Below are 20985 nucleotides of genomic sequence, written 5' to 3' on the forward strand. Positions count from 1 at the left end.
AATCTTAAAGGAAATGAGGACTATGAGCAAGGGAAAACTCCTAAACAAAGAATGTACAACTTGTTTAACTTTGATAGATTCTTACATGAACAACTCACATCTATTAATAGATAGATATAAAGACACTCTTCATAAATTAAAAAAAATTCTATTCTAGAACACTAAAAAACAAAGAATCATATATTAATTATTATAACTCCTAAATTAAAGGTAGTTCCCAAAACCTGGAAAGCCAAATAAATACCAATCCCTACAAATGCCCAGAACTTTGGAACCCTAACACCAGTTCACCTGATCTTGGACATGTCATAAAGAGGATAAAATAATCTACAACTTTGATATCTTGCAGTTTTTCCAAAATCTGTTATTTCACAACCAGAGTTTTCAAAGGAATATATGGAAGCAGGAAGAAGCAGCTTATTTGCTACATCTTTTGTCAGTGAACCACAGAATTAATAGGAGAGAACAAGGGAATCGTGCAAGCAATTCAAGCTTGAGCCGAGATTGATTCTAAAGTTGATTTGAACTCATCTTAGTCATTGCTACCCGGCGGCTAGCTAAAGCACATCGACCCAAAATTAGAACTACATTAGCCTAGATTAATCATTGATCCTTTGAAAATTTGTTCCAATCTTTTGTAGCTCAAATCAAGCTTGGCTAGATTACTCACCAAACTCTACTGTTTCAGTTTAACAGACATAACTTCTATCGATACACATAGAAGAGCACAAACACACTTTTTAAAAGTGCAACTAAATAAAAACACAATAGACCGCCAATCTCCGAGAAAGCACTCTGGCTGTATAGGCATAAAAAGTGGCCAGCAGCAAACAAGTCTGGCATCATTCGAGTTCAGAATGAGTAGGCCATCACTGGAGTGATACATGGCCGCAATCACGGGCTTCAAGTTCTGAAAGTGCTTACTTGGTCGATGTACTGCAAAAGAACAGAAAACGCATAATATAAAACCAAGGTCATGGCCTTGGGAGTTCCACTAGAGAGTCTGCTTGAATAAAGCAACATAAGTCTTTTCAATGCAAGCTCTTAATTCAAAAGAATTAAAAAGTGAAAGAAACTCAAAAGATAAGAATCTCCTCATACCGCTTTCTGTTATCATCCTTATCTCGTTTGACGTATATTTACTATAAGAGCAACTGCATGCCGTAGGTCAGTTCAAATTCTCAAAATACGCACCAATTTGTATACCTGCCAATGTCGAATTATTGGAAAAGAACAATAAAGAAGCAAGTGTAGTAAAATCTGCCATTCTATCTCCTACCTGAGCACTTCTACGAGGCAATGCTAACCCGAGGGAATTCCGATAACCATCAGCCCTGTAATGCATAGTACCCATGTCAGGCTACGGTGGCTCTATAATGCAGAAAGTGCCAAAAATAGATATAACTATATACATAACCACTTCTACGAGACTATGACCTACTCAAATGAACATCATACATATAATATAAAATGTTATAAATAGTATGTCAAGGAAAACCTTTTGGCGCTTGTCCTCAAAACACACTGACCACTCTTAATCTCACCACGTCCACCATATCTGATGTCATCACTGTTGAGTATTATCTGTGCAGATGTATAAAAAAGCCATCAGCGAACCAAAGAATGAAAAACACAAACTTATAAAGGGAAGTTGTAGTTTTAACTTTTAAAGTTCTAAAGGGACTTTCGAACTAAAAAGTTTATTCGTGCAAACATAGGAAGGCAGCCCACTCAGTGACACTTTGACTAAGCGACACATCATAAGGGAGAGACTTTGATGTTACAGGTATTTGTCTTTTTTCTATTATGAGTATTTTACCCTATTTGTCTTTTTAGAGTTTTCCTATATAATGGCTTGCTATATTGTAATATAGAATTAACGAATATTTTGAGATTTTGAAATCATCTATTTTCTTTTTCGGTAGTGGATTATAACACCTACTTGGTGGATTCCGTGGGTTGACACCTGTATTCTTCTTCAATATCATTGTACTATATCAATTTTAGTATTACTGCCGAAGATCCTAGTATATGTACGGTCCAATTATAGGGTTTTATACCACCTTGCACTTATTCTTTGCTCAATCACTTGCGCCATGAAAGTCGGATCATAACAAACTACGCTGCACATTGAGTAACGATGAGTTCTAAGTCACACGAGGAGATTAACATTGCCAATGAACAAGAAAAACCTGTCATTATCATGGAACTACAAAGCAAGACCCCATAATCGCCAAAAGTAAAGTGTTCACACATCATCCAATATTTCATCACCATAATGACAGATCAATCTTCCTTTCTGCCATAGGTAGGTAAAAAGGGGACCTATCAACAAATTTTCAAAATTCAAATTATGGTGACCTATCCTTTCCTTAAGATCTCAACAAATTTATTTTTTCCCCTAATCCTAACATCAAATCCTAATAATCCAAAACTACCCAAGCCTAATCTAAACTTCTTTTCAAAGCACCCAACCCATTAGCCCATTAAACTCCCTCATGTGACCCAGCACAACAAATTGGATCAGGCAAGCCAGCTAATGCAAACCCCAAATCCAAATTAACTCAACCAATCCAATTTCTTAGCCTTTAATCCCTGTTCTTCTAGCTCGATCTTTCCCTTACCTTTCTCAAACCCTAGCCGATTGTCCCCACCACAAGATCTGCCGACCCTCTCCACCAGAGTCGGCAGTTCTTTGTTAGGTCCAGCCTCATTTTCACTACCACTCTCGATATCTTTGTCGCCCTACATTGGCATCGCCTTCTCATCCACTACCACCATCACAGCCTTCTCAGCCACAGAAGATCGCCTTGATATCCCCGCGGTTGTCTGCGTCACTTACAAAAGCACAATTATCTCCAACATCACTATCGCATCATTTCTCCACCAGCTTTACTCTGTTGCCATTTCATCTTTGTCGTTACCACTTTCTTCTCCAACACACCTCTGCTTCGTCGACCATCCCTCGTCAACTACACCACCACCGATCATTACTGCTCCTGTCGTTGCCTCATTGCCCCTCATCTTCTCCATAGCATTGTCATTGCGTTGCCGATCTCCAACTCTGGCTCTGACAATTGCTCAAACCCTCATAATCTTGCTATGGATCAACTACCAATATCTGTGTTATGAACCGAATAAATCTCCGTCCATAACTAGGGTCTAAGCGTCGATTAAAGTGGGACCAACGGGTTGATGAGGGTGGAAGGTGGTAAGCATAGTGGAGAGAGAAAAAGAGGGCAGCAGTAGTGGTGACAGGGGTGGATTAGATTATGACTACTCCTATGTTACTCTTACTACTCATACTCCTATAGTAGTCTAATGCTAAAAGATAATCTCAATGCTTCCATGAATAATAAGGGTCGGGTACAACAAATCCTACTAGAATTAGGACTAGCCTTGAATGCTCACACGACTCTAACTAGGATTACCTCTAAAGACTTACATGACTCGAACTAGAATTAGTCCTAAGGGCTTAAAGATAAACATGAATTAATAGCCCATTCAACCTAGTCAGGCACACTGCCCCCCTAACATGGCCTTTGGCCCGTGACGCCTGATTCTGGCTCCATTTTGCTCGAACAACATCATCTCGCCTCCTTGGCCTTCACGAGACTAAGCCTTGGATGCCACTACCCCTGTTCCTCCACAGTGGCAACTATTGTGGCAACTACATTTTAGCTTCAATCATCAAGTTGTCGTTTCTTATCTGACTTTGATGAGTTTGACCTAAAATGAGACGGTCAAACTCCTTATCTAAGTCTTCTTAATATTCCATCTAAGTATCCTATGTTCATGTTTTGCTTCTCTAACAGTTCAAGTCCCTCATACGTGTCGTACAACCCATCATTCTATATCTGTCACTCCAGCCTCTTTAGCAATATCTATGAGGTCAAAGAGAACCTCCCTCCTTATCAAATAATGGGTCCTCCTGATTCTCGGCAGTCTTCATCCGCTCTATTATAGGATTCTCCTCATACGCGAAAGGACCAGTATTCAAATCTCCCTCATCTCTCTCCCGATCCTCAGTTGCATGTCACAAACATAGCCTCATATTGTAGTGGACATATACCCATTTCTCCAATTGTGACTGCCAAGTAGTATGTCCTTCCTTAGTAATTTTAGATTAATTTTGGAATTTGGAAAAAATTTAAAGGAAACAAGGTTTTCTTGTTGATTATTACATTTCAAAGTGAGTCTAGCACCAAAATCCTAAAATATGTAGAAAGATCCTTACGAATAATTTATCTAAGAAAATTGAGCTAGATATATCATTTTTACACTGCAAATTAATTTTTTAAATGTTGGAAAAGAGAAAAAAACCTAAAGAGAATGAAAGAAAAATAGGACTTGAAGATGAAATGTTATCGTAGGTCGAAAATATCTATGAACTAGTGATTTGTCACAGGCCACTTATCTTCTTCCAAAATAAACCCATTTCGAGGTTGTTAAGGCCCTCCAATTTCCTAGTCAACTATATCTTTATCATATATGGAATGTCTTGATTGGCTAGAAGCTCCTACTATAGAAAGAATTGAGCAAAGCGACAAGAGATAAAGTTGATGTGGGATTCAAATTCTATATTTTCTTCTTTAACTAGGAGCATCCTTCCTATTCAAGGAGCTCCCACTATTATAGATGATTTGCACTCATGGCTTGGTATGGATCTCTTTTAGTGAAAGGGAATGAATATTACTATGCTATTCTATTTTTCTTCTTTGTATTCTCAAAATTTTCTTTATGGTGTAGCATCCAATTGTTGAGTTGGTGAAATATGTTCCCTCTCTCCATAGCCACATTTGGATGTATAAGAAAAGAAAAATTGTTGTTACATGCTGTGATATAAAGGACTCATGACAATTAAGTCCATAGAAATGCATGTCAAAAGAAAAACAATAAAATTAAGAAAAAATGAGTTACCCACTTGATATTCCCCAGCTTCATCTACACCAACACGATACATCTCATAAGAATTTTCAGGATGGAAATTGAATATGAAGAGAAAAGCTCCTCTAATGTAAGATATGACCTGGCCACGATTACATTAGTACAATTATCAAGATGTATACAATTCAGAAAAGGTGTAAAAATGAAGCAGCATTTTTCTTGCTTTAAATGATTTTAAAACCTAATAAGTTGCTTTAGCTTTATGTAAATAGTCTTGTAGAAGGTAGCACTAAACCTCCTATGAAAATTATGTTAGAAGACATCAAGTTAACAGACTGCACACATACATTCACTCCAATTGTTTTACTATGCAATTCTTCCATCATATAAATCTACAAAAAATTGTCCCATTTGTAGCATCAGTAAATATGATTCTACATCATACCATATAATAGTCTACAATGATATTGTCATATGGATAGTGCTTAAATATTATTTCAAGAGTACTATTAAGAATTCCACTCCAACCATAATGTTCATAATTGTTGCCCCATTTGTGGCATTCGATTAGTCATTCAAAAATATGATAGAAACATGATTTCATTGTATCAATGGACCAAATAATTTCAGGCTTGTAACTATTTTGTGCTAAATTGGCTTACTAGCCATTATAAATGTATACAAGTATACAACAATTTGATTATTGTTTTCTTAAAATTACCAACTGAGCTAATTTTTTTAAAATTGCGAGTCACATAGTTTGACATAGTTATGGTTTAAAATTATAACTGCACTAACAATTTATGGTTGAGTGGTGATATGTTAATATGTTATATGATGGTCAACATAAAGTGTTGTCTCAGAAGGCTGTATCTTAAACCAGTATATATAACAGAATTTTGTAATACAACGATAAACACACAGAATATTATCATAAATTGTTTGACTAATCAAATACATCTATACCCATGAATCAATTTCCCAAATAAGTTCGTAGTAATGCAACTCTAGTATAAATGCAATGTTTTGGAGAACAATCGACCCAAACAACTAAAATAAAATATAGTAAGCAATAACTGACAATAATGTAATCGATTAAAAAGATCACTACTAGATGGAAGGAGAGAAAACTACTCAGATAAGGCAGTAACTTCCTCAACTCTCAAATAGGTATATTGACAGTAAAAAAACCTGAAATATAGTGTAAGGAAAGACTTTAGAGTTTAGGTTTACCAATAAATAGAATAGTAGTGCTTTTACTTTGAAATCACGTCTTCCCCTTCACGTCCGGGCACTCAAAGATTCTCTTTCACTACTAAAATCTTCTAGACAACAACAGTGACCAATGAAAAGTAGAGATTGAAGAAGGAGAGAAGTTTAGAGAGAAAGTAGAAGAGATTAGAGAAAAATGTTAAGATGGAGTAGGAGAAAGGGAGAGAAGAAGAAGACCACAGGAGAGAAGAGATTTCAAATAAATCTTATTCAATCGTCCCTTGTTTCTCATGCAATAACCCTTAAATAAGTTAATAACTTTTATTTCAGCTAATTCTAATAGAAACTTATTTCCTAATAGGACTCTAATTGATTATCTTACCTAAATTGACTAACCAATTTAGGTAATAAATCAATGTGGATATCCCCCATATATAAGCTTACCATAACTATCAATTGAGATTCTAATAGGACCCTAATTGATTAGGTCTTACCTAAATCGACTAACCCAATTTAGATAATAACTCAATACAGACATCCCCCGCATATAGGCTTACCATATCTATTAATTGACTAATTTAATTAACCATTTGAATTAAAAAACAACTCAACAAATTAAATGTTAAAATAAGTTGAGCCTAATTAGCTCAATTAGACAAAAATTGGACTCAACCAACTTTATTTTGGTCAAATTGAAGATGATGTCCACATCAATTAGCTACGCCTAAGACCAAATACGAGTTCATGTCCATGTGGAGAAGTCAAATTATTAGGTCAGTCAAACTTAGATTCCATGGACAAATCAATAGAACACAAGAGAGCTATTAAAGACATTCTTACTTTATGGCCTTTCTTACCTATTTGATGCATGCTCGAATTCCAAATCATGTTTTACCACAAATTTTAAGTATAGAAACTGGCATACATATGTTGGATAATTGACTTTGGTAGCTTAAGAGAACAAATGACGTACTCGAGAAATTATAAATTAGCAAAATTACCCAAGCAAGATCAACATCTCCCCATTATTTAAGGATCCATTTTATTGTAAAAAGATATTGCCAGATAGAAATATGTTGTCAGGTAGTAATAGTGACAAATCAACTAGGTTTATCTAGTAAGCTATCCTTATAGACAAATGGATTGTATGGATGCCAAAATAAGGATTTTATATTACAATGTCAATTTGTATGATTTATAGATTAAGTTGTTTGGCATGCTTTCGTTACTTAGTGCCAAAGTAACAAAATAATAGGACAAGTTTTCAGTTAATAAAATTCAAATACATACAACTACTTTATGTGCCAAAGTTACACACACTCGTGCACACACACGCGCACGCACACACACATGCACACATATATATATTATATCCCCCTAGCTCCTAGTGCACTGTATCCTTAATCTTTCAAGACTTTGTATCGACACATTTGTCTATGTTGTTTGCATCCTATACATAATCATCTAGTATTATATGTGGTATCATAAAGGGTTTAATAGAACTACCATGTAGCAGTACTAGTGAAAGAGCATAAAGGCCAATGATATATTGTAGATTAGAGAGTTGGTAGATAGTTTTTAGATGTCTTTATTGAGTCAAGTCTAGTTAGTGTAAAGTTTGTTTGGGATTAATTTTCTATTTTCGTAATTTATTTGACCTATAGACAAAGCTCTCTCTTTTTCATCTTGTGCCAGATGCAACAAAAGATTAGTCCTTTTTTCCTTTTCGTGCCAGACGAACCTATAGACGAAGCGGCATTTGATAACTTTTGTATTTGGGTCTAGTTTGGTTTCAATATGAGGCCATTTGGGTCAATAAGTTAGTATGTGGTTAGGTTATTGGTACCTGTACAATGAAACTTTCAAGGAAATAAAGAAAAGAAAGATGCCTTTTATTCTTCCTTCTTTTCTCTCTTAATTGTTCTCCTTATCTATACTCTCATTTATTCTCTTTTTCCATCAATTTCTCCTCTGTCGCTGTTTAGTTTACTTTCAATGCAGAAAACCAGAATAATTTTTTTTCAGGATTTTAGTATTGTAGCAGCAGTACCATCAGCAGTGTAGTAACCAATACCACCAGGTGCTTTAGCAACCTGTACAACTTCTCTTCAATCAGACTTCAGATCAGATATTTTTTCTTATTCCTTCTATTATTTCCTCTTCTTTTTTTTCTAGTCTAATTTCAGTTTTTCTATAGAACTCTATATTTGTTTCTCCTTTGTTCTTCTATATTTGCTCCACATCAGCTTGCAATCAGAGTTATTCGTCCTACATCAGTTTGGTATAGGAGCTATATCACCCCACATCAGGTACTAGATTTGAATTAAAACTACTTTCCCGTTCATGTATATCTGCAACTACTAGAAACACAAAATACTAGAAGTGATAAGTAGAATTTCATACCATAGTCGAGTCATTACAATGGTGAACGCTGGGTGGACCTCTGGAGAGCATACTTTCATTTTTGTCCAAGCTCATCATGTCCTACAAAGAAAATAAAGCTAATAAGATTAGGTATTGTCAAAAAAATCCACATGAAATTATTAATTTATATATATGCCAGATATAACAAACCTTATGGGCAATAATACAGGAACTGGGATGATATTAAACTATTAAAGCATAACATCCCCAAATAAACTGCGGAAAATATAGTATGACCAATTGTTTATGTGCTTTTATTTTGGGTTAACAACTTGTTTTGTAAGCTTGTCATTCAACAGACAGAAGTTGTGGCCAATAGTACCAATGTTAGATATCGAATTTAGTAATATCGTAATTGCTCCAATAAATTCCCACAAGTTTGTTAAAAAAGGATTCCCTAGGGGACAAGATAGTTGCTCCAATAAATTCCCACAATTTTGCCAAAAGAAAAAGTGTTCCCAGTGGATAGGCTTCCTCCTATGTGGTGTCTAGAGAGGGGAGCTCCTCATTTTTGAAGAGGTTGTTTCCTACTCCCAAGACCAATGTTTTGAAAGGAGGTTTTGATGGCCACCTTGGCAGTGGTGACCCATAGATAGCACCATATAATCCATATGCCATCGTTTATGCAGTTTTTGGTAGCTATTTGGAAGATGTGATTCAGGTTAGTAGGCATGAGTTCTAGTTTTATATTTTTGATAAAAACATAATTCTACCAAATGCTATGTTGTATTCTAGTCCATTACAAACCAAATTTTACATAAAGTATACATCATATCACTTAGGTGCATAGCCGCCCACATATGCACCAACATGCCATTTATGTGTTATGTAGTGGGGTGGTATGCGGGCACCTTTCACAACATAGCCCAAGACATCTTGGACCAAGCCTTGTGGTCACACACTGTGACACCATGGAATCCAGTTACGACTGATCTCAAGTCTAATCAGCCAAAACGGATCGGGATCAGCTGTTGATTGGTTTCGACTATATCAGTTGATCCTACCCGATACAGGTGGGGGAGAGAAAAAGAGAAAGAGAGGGAGAAAGAGAGACAGAGAGGTAGGCTACGACAGTAAGAGAAGAAGGCAAAAGAGAGGAAAGAGAGAGAGGAAGAGAAAGGAGATAGAGAGAGAATAAATGGTGAGAAAATAGAGAGGTGGGTCGTGGCAGTAAAAGGGAGAGGGAAGAAGAGAAATTTTCTTCTTCACTACACCATAGTTTTTTTTTTTATTTTCTTCCACTCGCTCTCTCTAATCTCTTCTTCTTTTCAATTTTCACTGCACTATAGTATTTTTCTTTATTTTCTTATTTTTTGTCATTTTTTCTAAATTATTTGATTTTTTTCATTTGTAAATTAATATTTAGAATTTACATAATTAAAAAAAGTCTGATCCAATCCAAGCGACCGATACAACCGATCGAGCCGATATGTATCATTTTTCTAAAAGAACGATCCTTATCCCAATCCTAATGTTTCGAACCTTGTTTCCTTCTTTAGTCTATTTGTATTTGGCTAGTTTCTCCCATGAGGTTTGCATCTACTATTTGGTTGTTGGGGCTCCCAAGTACACTCCAGGTGATTGAAAGTTGATCAAATATACTTTCACACTTTTATAGTGAGTCATGTAATCAGAATGAAGGCACAAATAATAACTTTAGTTTAGAAGCATTACTGATTCTCTAAATAAGGTGCCATTTGTCATATATGATTGTGTTTATGGTACTCAAGTTTTTGAATTAAACCGTCAGTTCAATTTGGTCATCTCCTTTGGTACTCTACTATTTCTCTTCATATCCAAGTCTGTTGTTCTATGTAATCTTCTTAGTTCTTACAACCAGAACTATAATCCTAATCACTTATCATTACAACCAGAACTACAATATGCAATCTACTTTGATTAACTTTGAAATTCTAGATACACCTTATATCTCTCCTAATAATTGATCGTCTTCATTTTAAGATATTTGGTGCCCCATTACTGTGGATGTGGCAATAGCAATAGGTTATCATTGCTCATTGATATTCTTATTCTTAGATTTGATTCCTCAATGATTCTCTAGACTTGGTTGAAATAGTATCTCCAACTTCTTGGCCATCAAACTTCTTTAATAAAAGGACATGTATAATACAAATTATCATTACAGAGAGCTTGGTTTTCTGAGATTACTTCATCTTGCAAAATTACTGGGTATTTCTTGTGGGCAGTTATATGCCATAACTACTTAGATAAGAGCTATAGAAGATAACCCACCAAGATATTGATAACAAAATAAAAAGAGATAACAAATTCACCTAGCTATAGGGAGAAGGAAGACAATCCACCAGGCTTGTCATGGAAAAGAAAGCCCTCACAATCTAAGAAAACATGGAATCCACCACAAAGAGAATAGCGGAGAGAGGGTGAAGATACACATGAAATTTGCCACAGGAATAATATCTTTCAATTTTCAATGATATTCTGTTCTTTCTGGAACTCCCCTCAACCCTATGTAAAGAGACAAGTTGATTACATCAAATCAAAACCAAAATTAGCCAGAAGCTTATCTAATCTTATCTATAACCAAACTAGGATTCTTTTAAACTCAAAATCAACCAACTGAATACTACCAAAACTTATCTAAAGACACTAATAAGTAATAACCAGATCTCCTAAACCCTATGTAAAGAGACAAGTTGATTACATCAAATCAAAACCAAAATTAGCCAGAAGCTTATCTAATCTTATCTATAACCAAACTAGGATTCTTTTAAACTCAAAATCAACCAACTGAATACTACCAAAACTTATCTAAAGACACTAATAACAAAAAAAGACACTCTAAAAAAATTATAATCTCTAGCTAAAAGAACATTCAAATATATATATATATATATATATATATATATATATAATTCTCATCATTAGTTTCCACAGTGCAAATCTCGCCTCAAGATCATTTTCATAATCTACATCATTATTCTTCATCAGTTAAGCATTAGAACTTTAGAAGTGTTCTTCCTTCAAGTAACTTTGCCTTCATCTTTTATAACTGGATTTATTTAATGATAGAATTCAATAGATCTGAACTTGCCCCAGTACCAAATTGATGTGGCATAAAATAACAAACATATCGATACACTGAAAAATAAGGAGGTATATGAATCCATACTTAAGGAGAAAAGATAGGAAATCAATGGATCCCTTTTTTAAGTCTCAAAGTACATTTTCCATACTAACATAGCTAGATAGATAAGAGCAGTAGAAGATAATGTAACAAGATGTAGGGGAAAGAAAATCACACCCTAGATGTAGGGGAAACGAAGGCAATCACTAAGCTAATCTATATAAAGCTAGGACTCTTTTAAACTCGCAATCAACCCTAGTAAAACTTATCTAAAAATTAAAAACAAACTAACAACCAAATCTCCTAAATTTTAGGATTTTTAACCAAATAAGACAATCCAAAAATTTTTTAGCTAAATATCCACACAAAAAATGAAAATCTAATTCCCATAAATCCTACACCACCAATTCTAGATTTGGTATCATTTTTCTCTAGAACTGTTTAGAACTCACTTGAATCACACAGATTACAGGTTTCTTTTGAGCTACAAGGATACTATGCCCCCTATTACGATGAACTTACACAGATTACCTTTCAACTTAGGACTTGAACAATTTGTCTAAATCCTAGGCCTCAAAGACAGAAGATTCATCCTTCCTATTTATTTTGCAATAAAAGACTGTTTCCATTTTCAAATGGATTTATAAATGAATTTTAAATGGATTTCCTATAGGTTTTAGAGACAGCTTACAATGTAATATGCACATTTATGAACAAAGATATATAGTTGGAAATTTCACATGTCAGACGCTCGTATCTCTGACACCCATATTGACAACATCCTTGTGTCTGATGAGCATACTGTATTCCCTACAAAGCAGTAAATAACTTTAAACATTCTTAAAACAACATAATGAAAATCTAGGACCGGATTCTAGAAAAGCATGATGGTTACACCACATCAATTGCATTCAAAAAGTAAAAAATTGTTAATAAAGGAAAAAAAATTAGTACAATAATGAAAGCAGATGTTCTAATTTCTACCTAGGCGTTGAATCCCATTGGAAGTACCCATAAATGTAATCTCGTGCTTCACATCAAGCAACTCAATGGAGAAAAATATAATGTCATCAGATGAATATAACTTGCAGGACAGGCACAACCTGAAGCAAGCATTACAAGAAAAGGTACTCTATTGTAGGTTCATGCTATTATCTTTTGTTACTCTACAGTATAATTTACCCTAAATAACTGAGTAACTATTGAAATGGAAAGGCATGACTATGGACAATTTCTCACATCATGCTGCATCTACACTGTAAATGCATCAATGCAAAAATACTTACCTTATGAAAATTGAAAAGATTATTGTGAACTCCTTTATCCATCAATAGGTCCCATCGACGATTGGCAAAGGCAAATGAAAAGTTGTTGCTTGCCATAGGAAATTCAACCCTCTATTAAAGTAAAGCAAAAGGACTTCTTAAGTTCTAAATTCAAGATTATTGGAAAATACAAAAGTATCAACAAATAAAAGGGAAAAAAACTGAAAATAAATATAGAGCAGCATAAAAAAGGATTGGATATCTTACATTTGGATGTGCAAATTCATTGCCCATAAAATTGAGGTATGCACGTCCACAAGTTGTAAAAGTAATTAGTTTAATCATCTGCAACAAATTAAAGTTGATATAATTAGTGAGTTTGCAGCAATAACACTGATCATAGGAATATATAGTTGACAGTAGGTGTAACACCCGGAAAATAAAAAATATAAAAAAATATATAAACAAACCCGACGCACGAGCCGAGCGCGTGCGTCACAAACCCCCTGCCATCCCCCCTTCCAGCCCGTCCTCCTCTAAGGTCTATATGATTTCACACCTCCAATTGAAAAAAGATGAAAAGGAACACAATATTTTAGATAAACCCAACTAAATATGATATGTTGACACCCTGAATGTAAATTAAGTTGCACATTAAACATGCATTGTGTTATCCCAATTGGACATGATGAATGAATCTTAAAAGTTCTTTGATGTCACATTAAGTGGTACTAATTAGGTTCTCACAATGTATCTTTCTCCTCCTCATTACACCTCCCAATATACTTGTTTCATACTTGTTTCAACTACGGTCAATATGTTGTTCTACTTCCTAGTTGCAACTTTGTAATGAAAATATAGTGGATCTTCAAGGTCTTGTTTGGTTTGAGACCAAGCCTTGAACTCAATTAGTCAGTCTCATTTCTTAGTAAATCCTAGAAAAGCTCATCATTAGTAGATGATGAATCCAAGAAGATGGAATAGAAAAGAACCATTATTGTTCAAAGGGATGCCTAAGCATATGTTTCACTTATAGTTGAGTCCATAATGATGGTTGCAATTAAGGTTTATGGCATAATATTAATCCTATCTTTGGATGTTAATATTTAAACTACTACATAGTCCTACAATGCTTGCACTTGGTCAACAATTCCAAACATTATCAACCAAAAGTCCAAAAGTACTATGATTTATAACTAAATGAACCTTTAGAGTATTTCTTCATGCATGAAAGAGATCTTAGTACATCTATTGGGTACTTGAAAATCTCTCTCCCTAATTGATACCACATCTTGCCACTAGATCACAAAGTCTTTTCCAGCAGTAAGGGGTAAGTGAAAGGGGAAAGTAATTTTTTATCACCCAGAGGGCACATTGGTCATTTTCATATATGGGATAAAGAGTGGGTAACACAATTTTTTTTAATCCCCACCAGAACTTGGGATAAATTTAACTGAATAAACAGAGTTTATCTGGTTTTTTTATCCCAATAATTTATCACGTGTTTTGCACTGAATTTCTAAGATAAAGATCCCTTATCCGCTTTTACTAAATTGCGCTAAAAGGAAATGCATTGGTGCTTATAAAGGAAAATCAGGGAGTGTTAAGCTATCTTCAGAAGTACAATATTAATAAACACCAAAACTTTAGAAAGAATATTGAAGAATGAGTAGAAAATATAGATGCTAGATCATTTCACTTGTTAAGTTAAAGATTGTACTCTGTTCTTCTTTGCCAGCTTCAAAACCAATAATTAAACTCTGTTGCTTAGAATATTGAAAGCTAAGCATGGAAATAAGCAAACCAGCAATACTTGAGTGAAGCTATTCAATATTGCACAATAGTGAAGACTGAAGACCAACCTCTTCTCTTTCTCCCCCACACCATCACCTCTCTTCTTCTTCCTCCTTACCTCATCGAAGTTAGCATTGTCGATTTGGTCGCCGGAGTAAGATAAGACCAACCAGTGATTCACCACTCACCAGTGAGTCCTCTCCCACCTCCTACAACTAACTTCAGTTTAATAGAGTATATTGTAGTGTAGCCTCATGTTTGTATTTTTTGACTTCATGTTATTACTAGATGGGCCCAAGAAGCTTCGAGTAGGCAGCTTTGTACTATAGGTGCCCTTCGCTGGTTCAAAAAAGCTCCTAGTGGAGGCTACATGATATAACTTCCCATCAAGCTTTTCCAGCAAGGACCATGGCAACGACCTCTCAAACATGTTCTCCTCATATGGAAGTAGTGTATGAGAGCCCTAGTAACACGGATCACCGAGATGTTGATCTCCATGGCCACCTGGCATGGAGGGAAGGGCCCTAGTAGCACGGATCAGCAGCCGCCTAGCTAACATGCCACTCCTTTCTTCTTTCTTACCTCGATTTCTTTGTGAGCGGTGAGAGTTTGGTTGGCTATCTTGCAAAAGTCAAATCGAGAGCATGAAGCACCATAGTGATGTGTGTGAGGCATGTATCTAGCTGAGGAAACGTGCACGGCAGGAAAGCTGAAGTTGTTGCAAAGACTAAGCAGCAATGTGCATGACTTGTGCGAATGGCCTGCGAGCATGTGAATACAGAGTGGGGACATGTGCAGCATGTTAAGAAGGCTGAGAGAGTGCTAGAGGACTTTGATGGCCTAGTGGCATGTACGGCATGCCTTTATGAAGACATGTTGAGTCGGTTAGGGAAATATGCGAGCGGTAATTGTGGACAAAATTGCGACCAAGGCTAGCAAAATTAATGTTCCTACATCACGATGGTTGTCTAAGGACCTTATCTATTGTGATACGTGGCATCACGAAGCCTTATTTTGGGAGAACTTAGATTGTAAACCTTGAAGGTTGGCTTCGCGATGTGACAAAATAGGGACGTCAAGTCTAGGCCAAGACTTGGGAGTTTGGTACTTTGTTTGAGGGCATAGTTGTGCTTGGGACTCAATAGCATCGGGAACCCAAACGCAGAATATTCTCGAGTGTTGTTAAATGACATTTATTTGATAGCATTAGGTTGGCTCTATTGAAGAGTTGGATATGAACCCTCGTGGAAGGGACACTTGGATTGAAAATATGTAGTGCCGAGAGAGGAGCTACACACTTGGCCATATTATAGCTAGCCTTAATATGAGATATTGATGTGCCGCAAGGAATTTTGTTAGGTAAAATCTCTGATCCTGTGACACCGCACTAAATTTGCGGTTGAGTCCAAGTTTTTGGGCTTTAAATTGGCCCAAATTAATTAGTTTTAATTTTAAAAACTCTACTTATTGTTATATTAATATATAAATTTGTTTATTAATAAAGATGACAATTTTTCCTTGCATTTGTGTTAGTGATTCCAGCTATTCTGTGTAGACAATATGTGAGTGGATTCACTTATATTTTTCTTTGCCTCGGATTTTGTGAATATATGTGTACTATCATATTAATCTTCATCCAATGTTAATCTTCGTGCATTATTATTGTGCAATATTATTCTTTGTGTGTGGGTATTCTTCACTCAAAACAACATGTATATCGATCATGATTATCTAGTGAAATTTATATTATGAATATTTTTGACCAGAGAACAATCCTACTATAAATTGCTCTGAGACTTTCTATGGTGACTCAAGTTTACCTTGAATTTCAAGGAATAGACCTATTATAGGTCATCATTGTGACTTTTAGCATGGCTTCCAGTTTCGGCCGATACCCAAAACAGGCTGGGATGGGTCGAATCTAACCCGAAGGCATCAATTATTGATGTCCCCACTCTCCCAGCCATCTCTCTACTCTTTCTCTCTTTTCTCTCTTATTCTCTCTCTTACTCTTTTTTTCTCTTCTCTCTCTTTTCTCTTCTTTCTCACCTCTTCCAAAGTTCCACCACCAACGATCGAATAAATCTCTGACAACGTTCTCCGACTAAGATCCGATGACCTCGACCTCATGCAGCCTCAAGTGAATTTTTTTTAATTATTTTTCAGTTTTTCTTTCTTCTCTTTTTCCCTCTCTTTTCTTGCTGCTATAGCAGAAATTGCTACAGTGAAATTTTTTTTGAGAGTTTTATTTTCTTAAATTTTAAATTATTTTAAATTACTAGTACCTTTATTTCATCACAAACAAATTATAAACATTATCAAAGCTGAACCGTATAATGTTACAGTAGAGTCTGAAAATATTAGACTAATAAATATATATCTTCAGAGAAAAATGAGTCGTACACAGACTTCTACCAAAACATCTCTAAAAAAGAATTAAAAATGTAAAGAAGCATATTAGTAAATAAGCATCACATTTACAGTGAGACATTTAAACAGTATTATGATGAATTTGATTGTATACTCATGTGTGATGGAAAAATATGCAAAATAGAATAAATATAATTAATTTCTTAGTGTACTCAGGCATGAAAATAATATTTCTAAAGTTTGTGAATGCTATTGCTAATTTCAAAAGTACAGATTATATTTGTCAGTTAATTAATGAGGTGGTAGAAGAAAATAAGTGAAAAAATGAATAATACAAGTGGTTATAGATAATAGGCTCAATTATATGGCTACTAGAAAATTACTTATGATAAAGAAATCTTATTTATATGGTATGGACCACGTCTGGAACGATCCGTCCGTAGGATGATTATGAAAATTTAGGTGGAGGTAGCCTCGTGAGATAGGATTCTAATGGCTTTAGTTTCACCTAAATCGAAGGTCGGGATGAAAAGATAAAAATAAAATAGTGGAGATAAATCAAGGAGGGCAGAATGGTAATTTCTGACGTTGTGGCGGGCATCGGAGGGTGGTGGACGGCCAAAGGTGGTGGTGGACGGCCGTGTAATAGGGTGGCTATTGGAGGTATGAGGTAGCTAGGATTTGAATGCTTGAAAGGGATCTACGGTTAAGATCTACACCTATGAAGATAATGACAATCCAACGGCTAATGTAAAAAGATAAAGACGAAAATAATAACTTATTAAACTCAGATTTCTCTCAATGATCGTTATCAATTCATGTCCATCCTTATTTATAGGAGTAAAATCCCTAGCAGATCGAATTCACATGCAGATTATCCGATTTATTTGAAATTCAAAACAGAAAGATTATTCAAAATTTTAAAATTTTAATTTTTGCCTCTTAATTTTTGTTAGAATTCCCAGCAAATCCCCTCTTTCGTAAACTTTCTATTAAACTTCCTTTTTCTTCTCAATATCCCAACAAGTCTCCTCTTTTCCAAAACTTCTACCAAACTGTCTTTTCTACATTTCGAAATTCTCTCTTTCCCAAGTGAGCTCAGCCCAACTAAATCAACCTCAAACCTAAATCCTCTCACTTAACCAAACCCTTACCCACCAGACCTAAATCCAAATCCAAAGCACCTTAACCAAATACCTAAAACCCAACCCAAACTGACTTAACCCATTAGCCACCTCACTAGCCCGTTAGACTAAACCCATTGATCAAACTGATCAGCCATTTTCATCCATAACTTTCCCTCACCTCACACCGAGCCCTAGCCCAACTCCCCACCGCCACCGCCACGTCCTCGACGACATCGCCCTGACGCTACCATATCCCCGACGACAACACCTTAACGTCATCACTCCACCTAACAATGCCGCCTTAACGCCGCTTCGATACCAGCGTGCCACCTGAAGCCACCTCAACGCTGACTCGACGCCAGCGCTCCACCTGACACCATGTCAACACCGTCGCTCCACCACCGACACAATCACCTAACCCTAATCTCCCACCGTCTTCTTCAAGCTGCTCAATTGTCGCCTGCTTGTAGACACCAGCACCATCCACTCCAACGCTCGCCATTGACGACATCAACAACGCACCGTTCCTTGGCTGCCACCATCTAAATCTTCATCGACGCTATGCCGCCACTGACGCCAACAACCCCACGATCACCAGTGCTACCTCCATCATTGCGGTCGATCCTCCCAGCCTCTTCGCTACCGTCAACCACCCCCAAGCATTGTGCTGCTACCAATCGGCGGGTTAGCTCATAATCAGAAGACCGAAAGAAGAGAAACGAATGGTGAGAACTCGAATTTTGTTTTCAGGTTGGTAGATACGCTTCTCCACAGTAATAGATATTTTTTGGTTATTCATTTCTAGTATCATCTCTAAATTATTATCATTTCCTACTGTCCACAAATTGTGATGAAGAGACCTTATATGTTTTAGTCCTGATATTAAGAGCTAAATTGTGCCAAATAGAATTTTAGCATTATGTTAATTTTTGGAAATAAGTTTTTGGCATTGACTAAATGCAACTTTTGTTTAAAAACCATTAAATCTTGCCATTAGTCTTCAAATCTCGTAATTAGAAATTTAAATTTAATTAATTATTCACTTTTAAGATTTTCTTATTTACATAGCATATCACATCAATTAAATGAAAACACTCGCATTTAGACCAAATTTAGTGGACATTACATTCCCTTAGGTTAGGAACATATTTATTTCTGTTTAAATTAGCATGCATAAAAAAATCAAATCAAATCAAATCAAAACTTAACTCATTCATTGCATATTACTGTATGCCAATACGTAGAGGTAAGGCTTATTTCCTCATTGAATCAAGTGAATTCAGTAATAGCAGTATGGATCTAAAGCTTATTAAGAATATTATAGGGCAGCTAAGTACCTTAACTTAACAGGTCAAAGATATTTAGGATCATTTGCTTAGGTATCAACGGATGATTGATGAGCAATTACATAGGATAGAAAGATCCCATGAACAAACCGCTCCTCAAAATACTTATCGCTTCGATCCTAAATGCAGTGAGTCTCTCACTCCTTTACTTCATCAACACGTTCAAGCGAATAAGCGAGATCCTAATGGGGAAGAAAAAGATTTTGAAGACGAAGAGGAAGAAACCACTCTAGGATGCCTAAGACACATAAACTCTACAAAATTACATATTGTTAGATATGCTCTTTCAACCTAAAATCAACAATGATTGGAGGCGTAGCTCCATCTTCCACACATTCACAAATATTAGAGGTAGAAATTGCAAAGTAATTATGGATAGTGGAAGTTATATAAATGTCGTGTCCTCTACCATTATTTCTAAATTAAACTTGAGAGCAGTTCCCCATCCTAATTTCTATAAGGTTTCATGGATCAAACAACCATGCTAGAGATAAAAGAGCGTTGTTTGGTCTTAATAGAATTCATGACCTACATGTATAAAGTCTGGTGCGATGTTTTGCCTATGGATGTGAGTCAAATTATTCTTGGATGACCTTGGCTATTTAATAATAATGTTCATATTTATGGTCGTTAAAATATCTACATGTTTGAACACGACGGTAAAAAGATCAAAATTCTTCCCACGTAGTTTAGAAATGGCAAAGTTAAAAAGAAGTCTAATCTCATCTAGCCTAATAGTAAAGTTAGCTTGATTAGTGCTCAAAACATTGAGCGTGAGATGAGTAAAGAAACTCCTATTCTGATTCTTGCTGCTCGAGAAATCCTAAACGAGCCTAATGAATCGAGTCCTCTTGAGATCATTGTCGTGATTGAAGAATTCTTGGATGTATTCCAAGAGAATCTCCTAGATAAACTACCACCAATGCAAGACATTCATCATGTTATTGATCTCACCCTGGATGCATCTCTTCCTAACTTGCCTCATTACCAACTTAATCCAACTGAAAACTTAAACGACAAGTTGAGCTATTGAGAAAAGGTATTTTGAGGGAAAGCCTAAGTCTTTGTGCGACTCATGCATTATTAACGCCAAAAAAAGATGGAACTTGGTACAGGTGCGACAAAGCCTGCACCATTACCTGAATAACAATAAATACCATTTTCCAAATCGTCGCTTGGATGACATACTGGATATAATGGCAGGAGCCACGATCCTTTTAAATATAAATTTAAAAAGTGGCTATCACCAAATTAGTATACGTCATGGTGATGAATGGAGGACTGCGTTTAAAATAAAAGATGATTTATATAAATGGACGGTCATACCTTTTGACTTGACTAATGCCCCGAGTACTTTTATAAGAGAGATGACTCAAGTATTACGACCCTTTATAGGATAACTTTTAGTCGCATATTTTAACGACATCCTTATCTACAGTTAATCTCGGGAGCAA

General features: G+C 35.8%; 1 protein-coding gene across 2 annotated transcripts in view; it reads right to left on the bottom strand.

Annotated features, from left to right (window-relative positions):
- Nucleotides 1-578: 578 nt before the first annotated feature.
- LOC140781902 (1,4-alpha-glucan-branching enzyme 3, chloroplastic/amyloplastic) overlaps nt 579-20985 on the bottom strand; it is a 64116-nt gene continuing 43709 nt past the window's right edge. For both annotated transcript variants that reach the window (XM_073128193.1, XM_073128192.1), the window contains 8 exons: nt 13162-13239; nt 12916-13026; nt 8503-8583; nt 4925-5029; nt 1499-1584; nt 1280-1334; nt 1102-1206; nt 579-936 (listed from right to left, as the gene is read on the bottom strand). In XM_073128193.1, coding sequence (XP_072984294.1) covers nt 1174-1206; nt 1280-1334; nt 1499-1584; nt 4925-5029; nt 8503-8583; nt 12916-13026; nt 13162-13239 — 549 coding nt within the window. In that variant the 3' untranslated portion in view covers nt 579-936; nt 1102-1173. The remainder of the gene's footprint in view (nt 937-1101; nt 1207-1279; nt 1335-1498; nt 1585-4924; nt 5030-8502; nt 8584-12915; nt 13027-13161; nt 13240-20985) is intronic.

This window comes from Typha latifolia, chromosome 2 (assembly GCF_019914945.1).
Source record: "Typha latifolia isolate L0001 chromosome 2, TyphaL0001v2, whole genome shotgun sequence".
Taxonomy (NCBI): domain Eukaryota; kingdom Viridiplantae; phylum Streptophyta; class Magnoliopsida; order Poales; family Typhaceae; genus Typha; species Typha latifolia.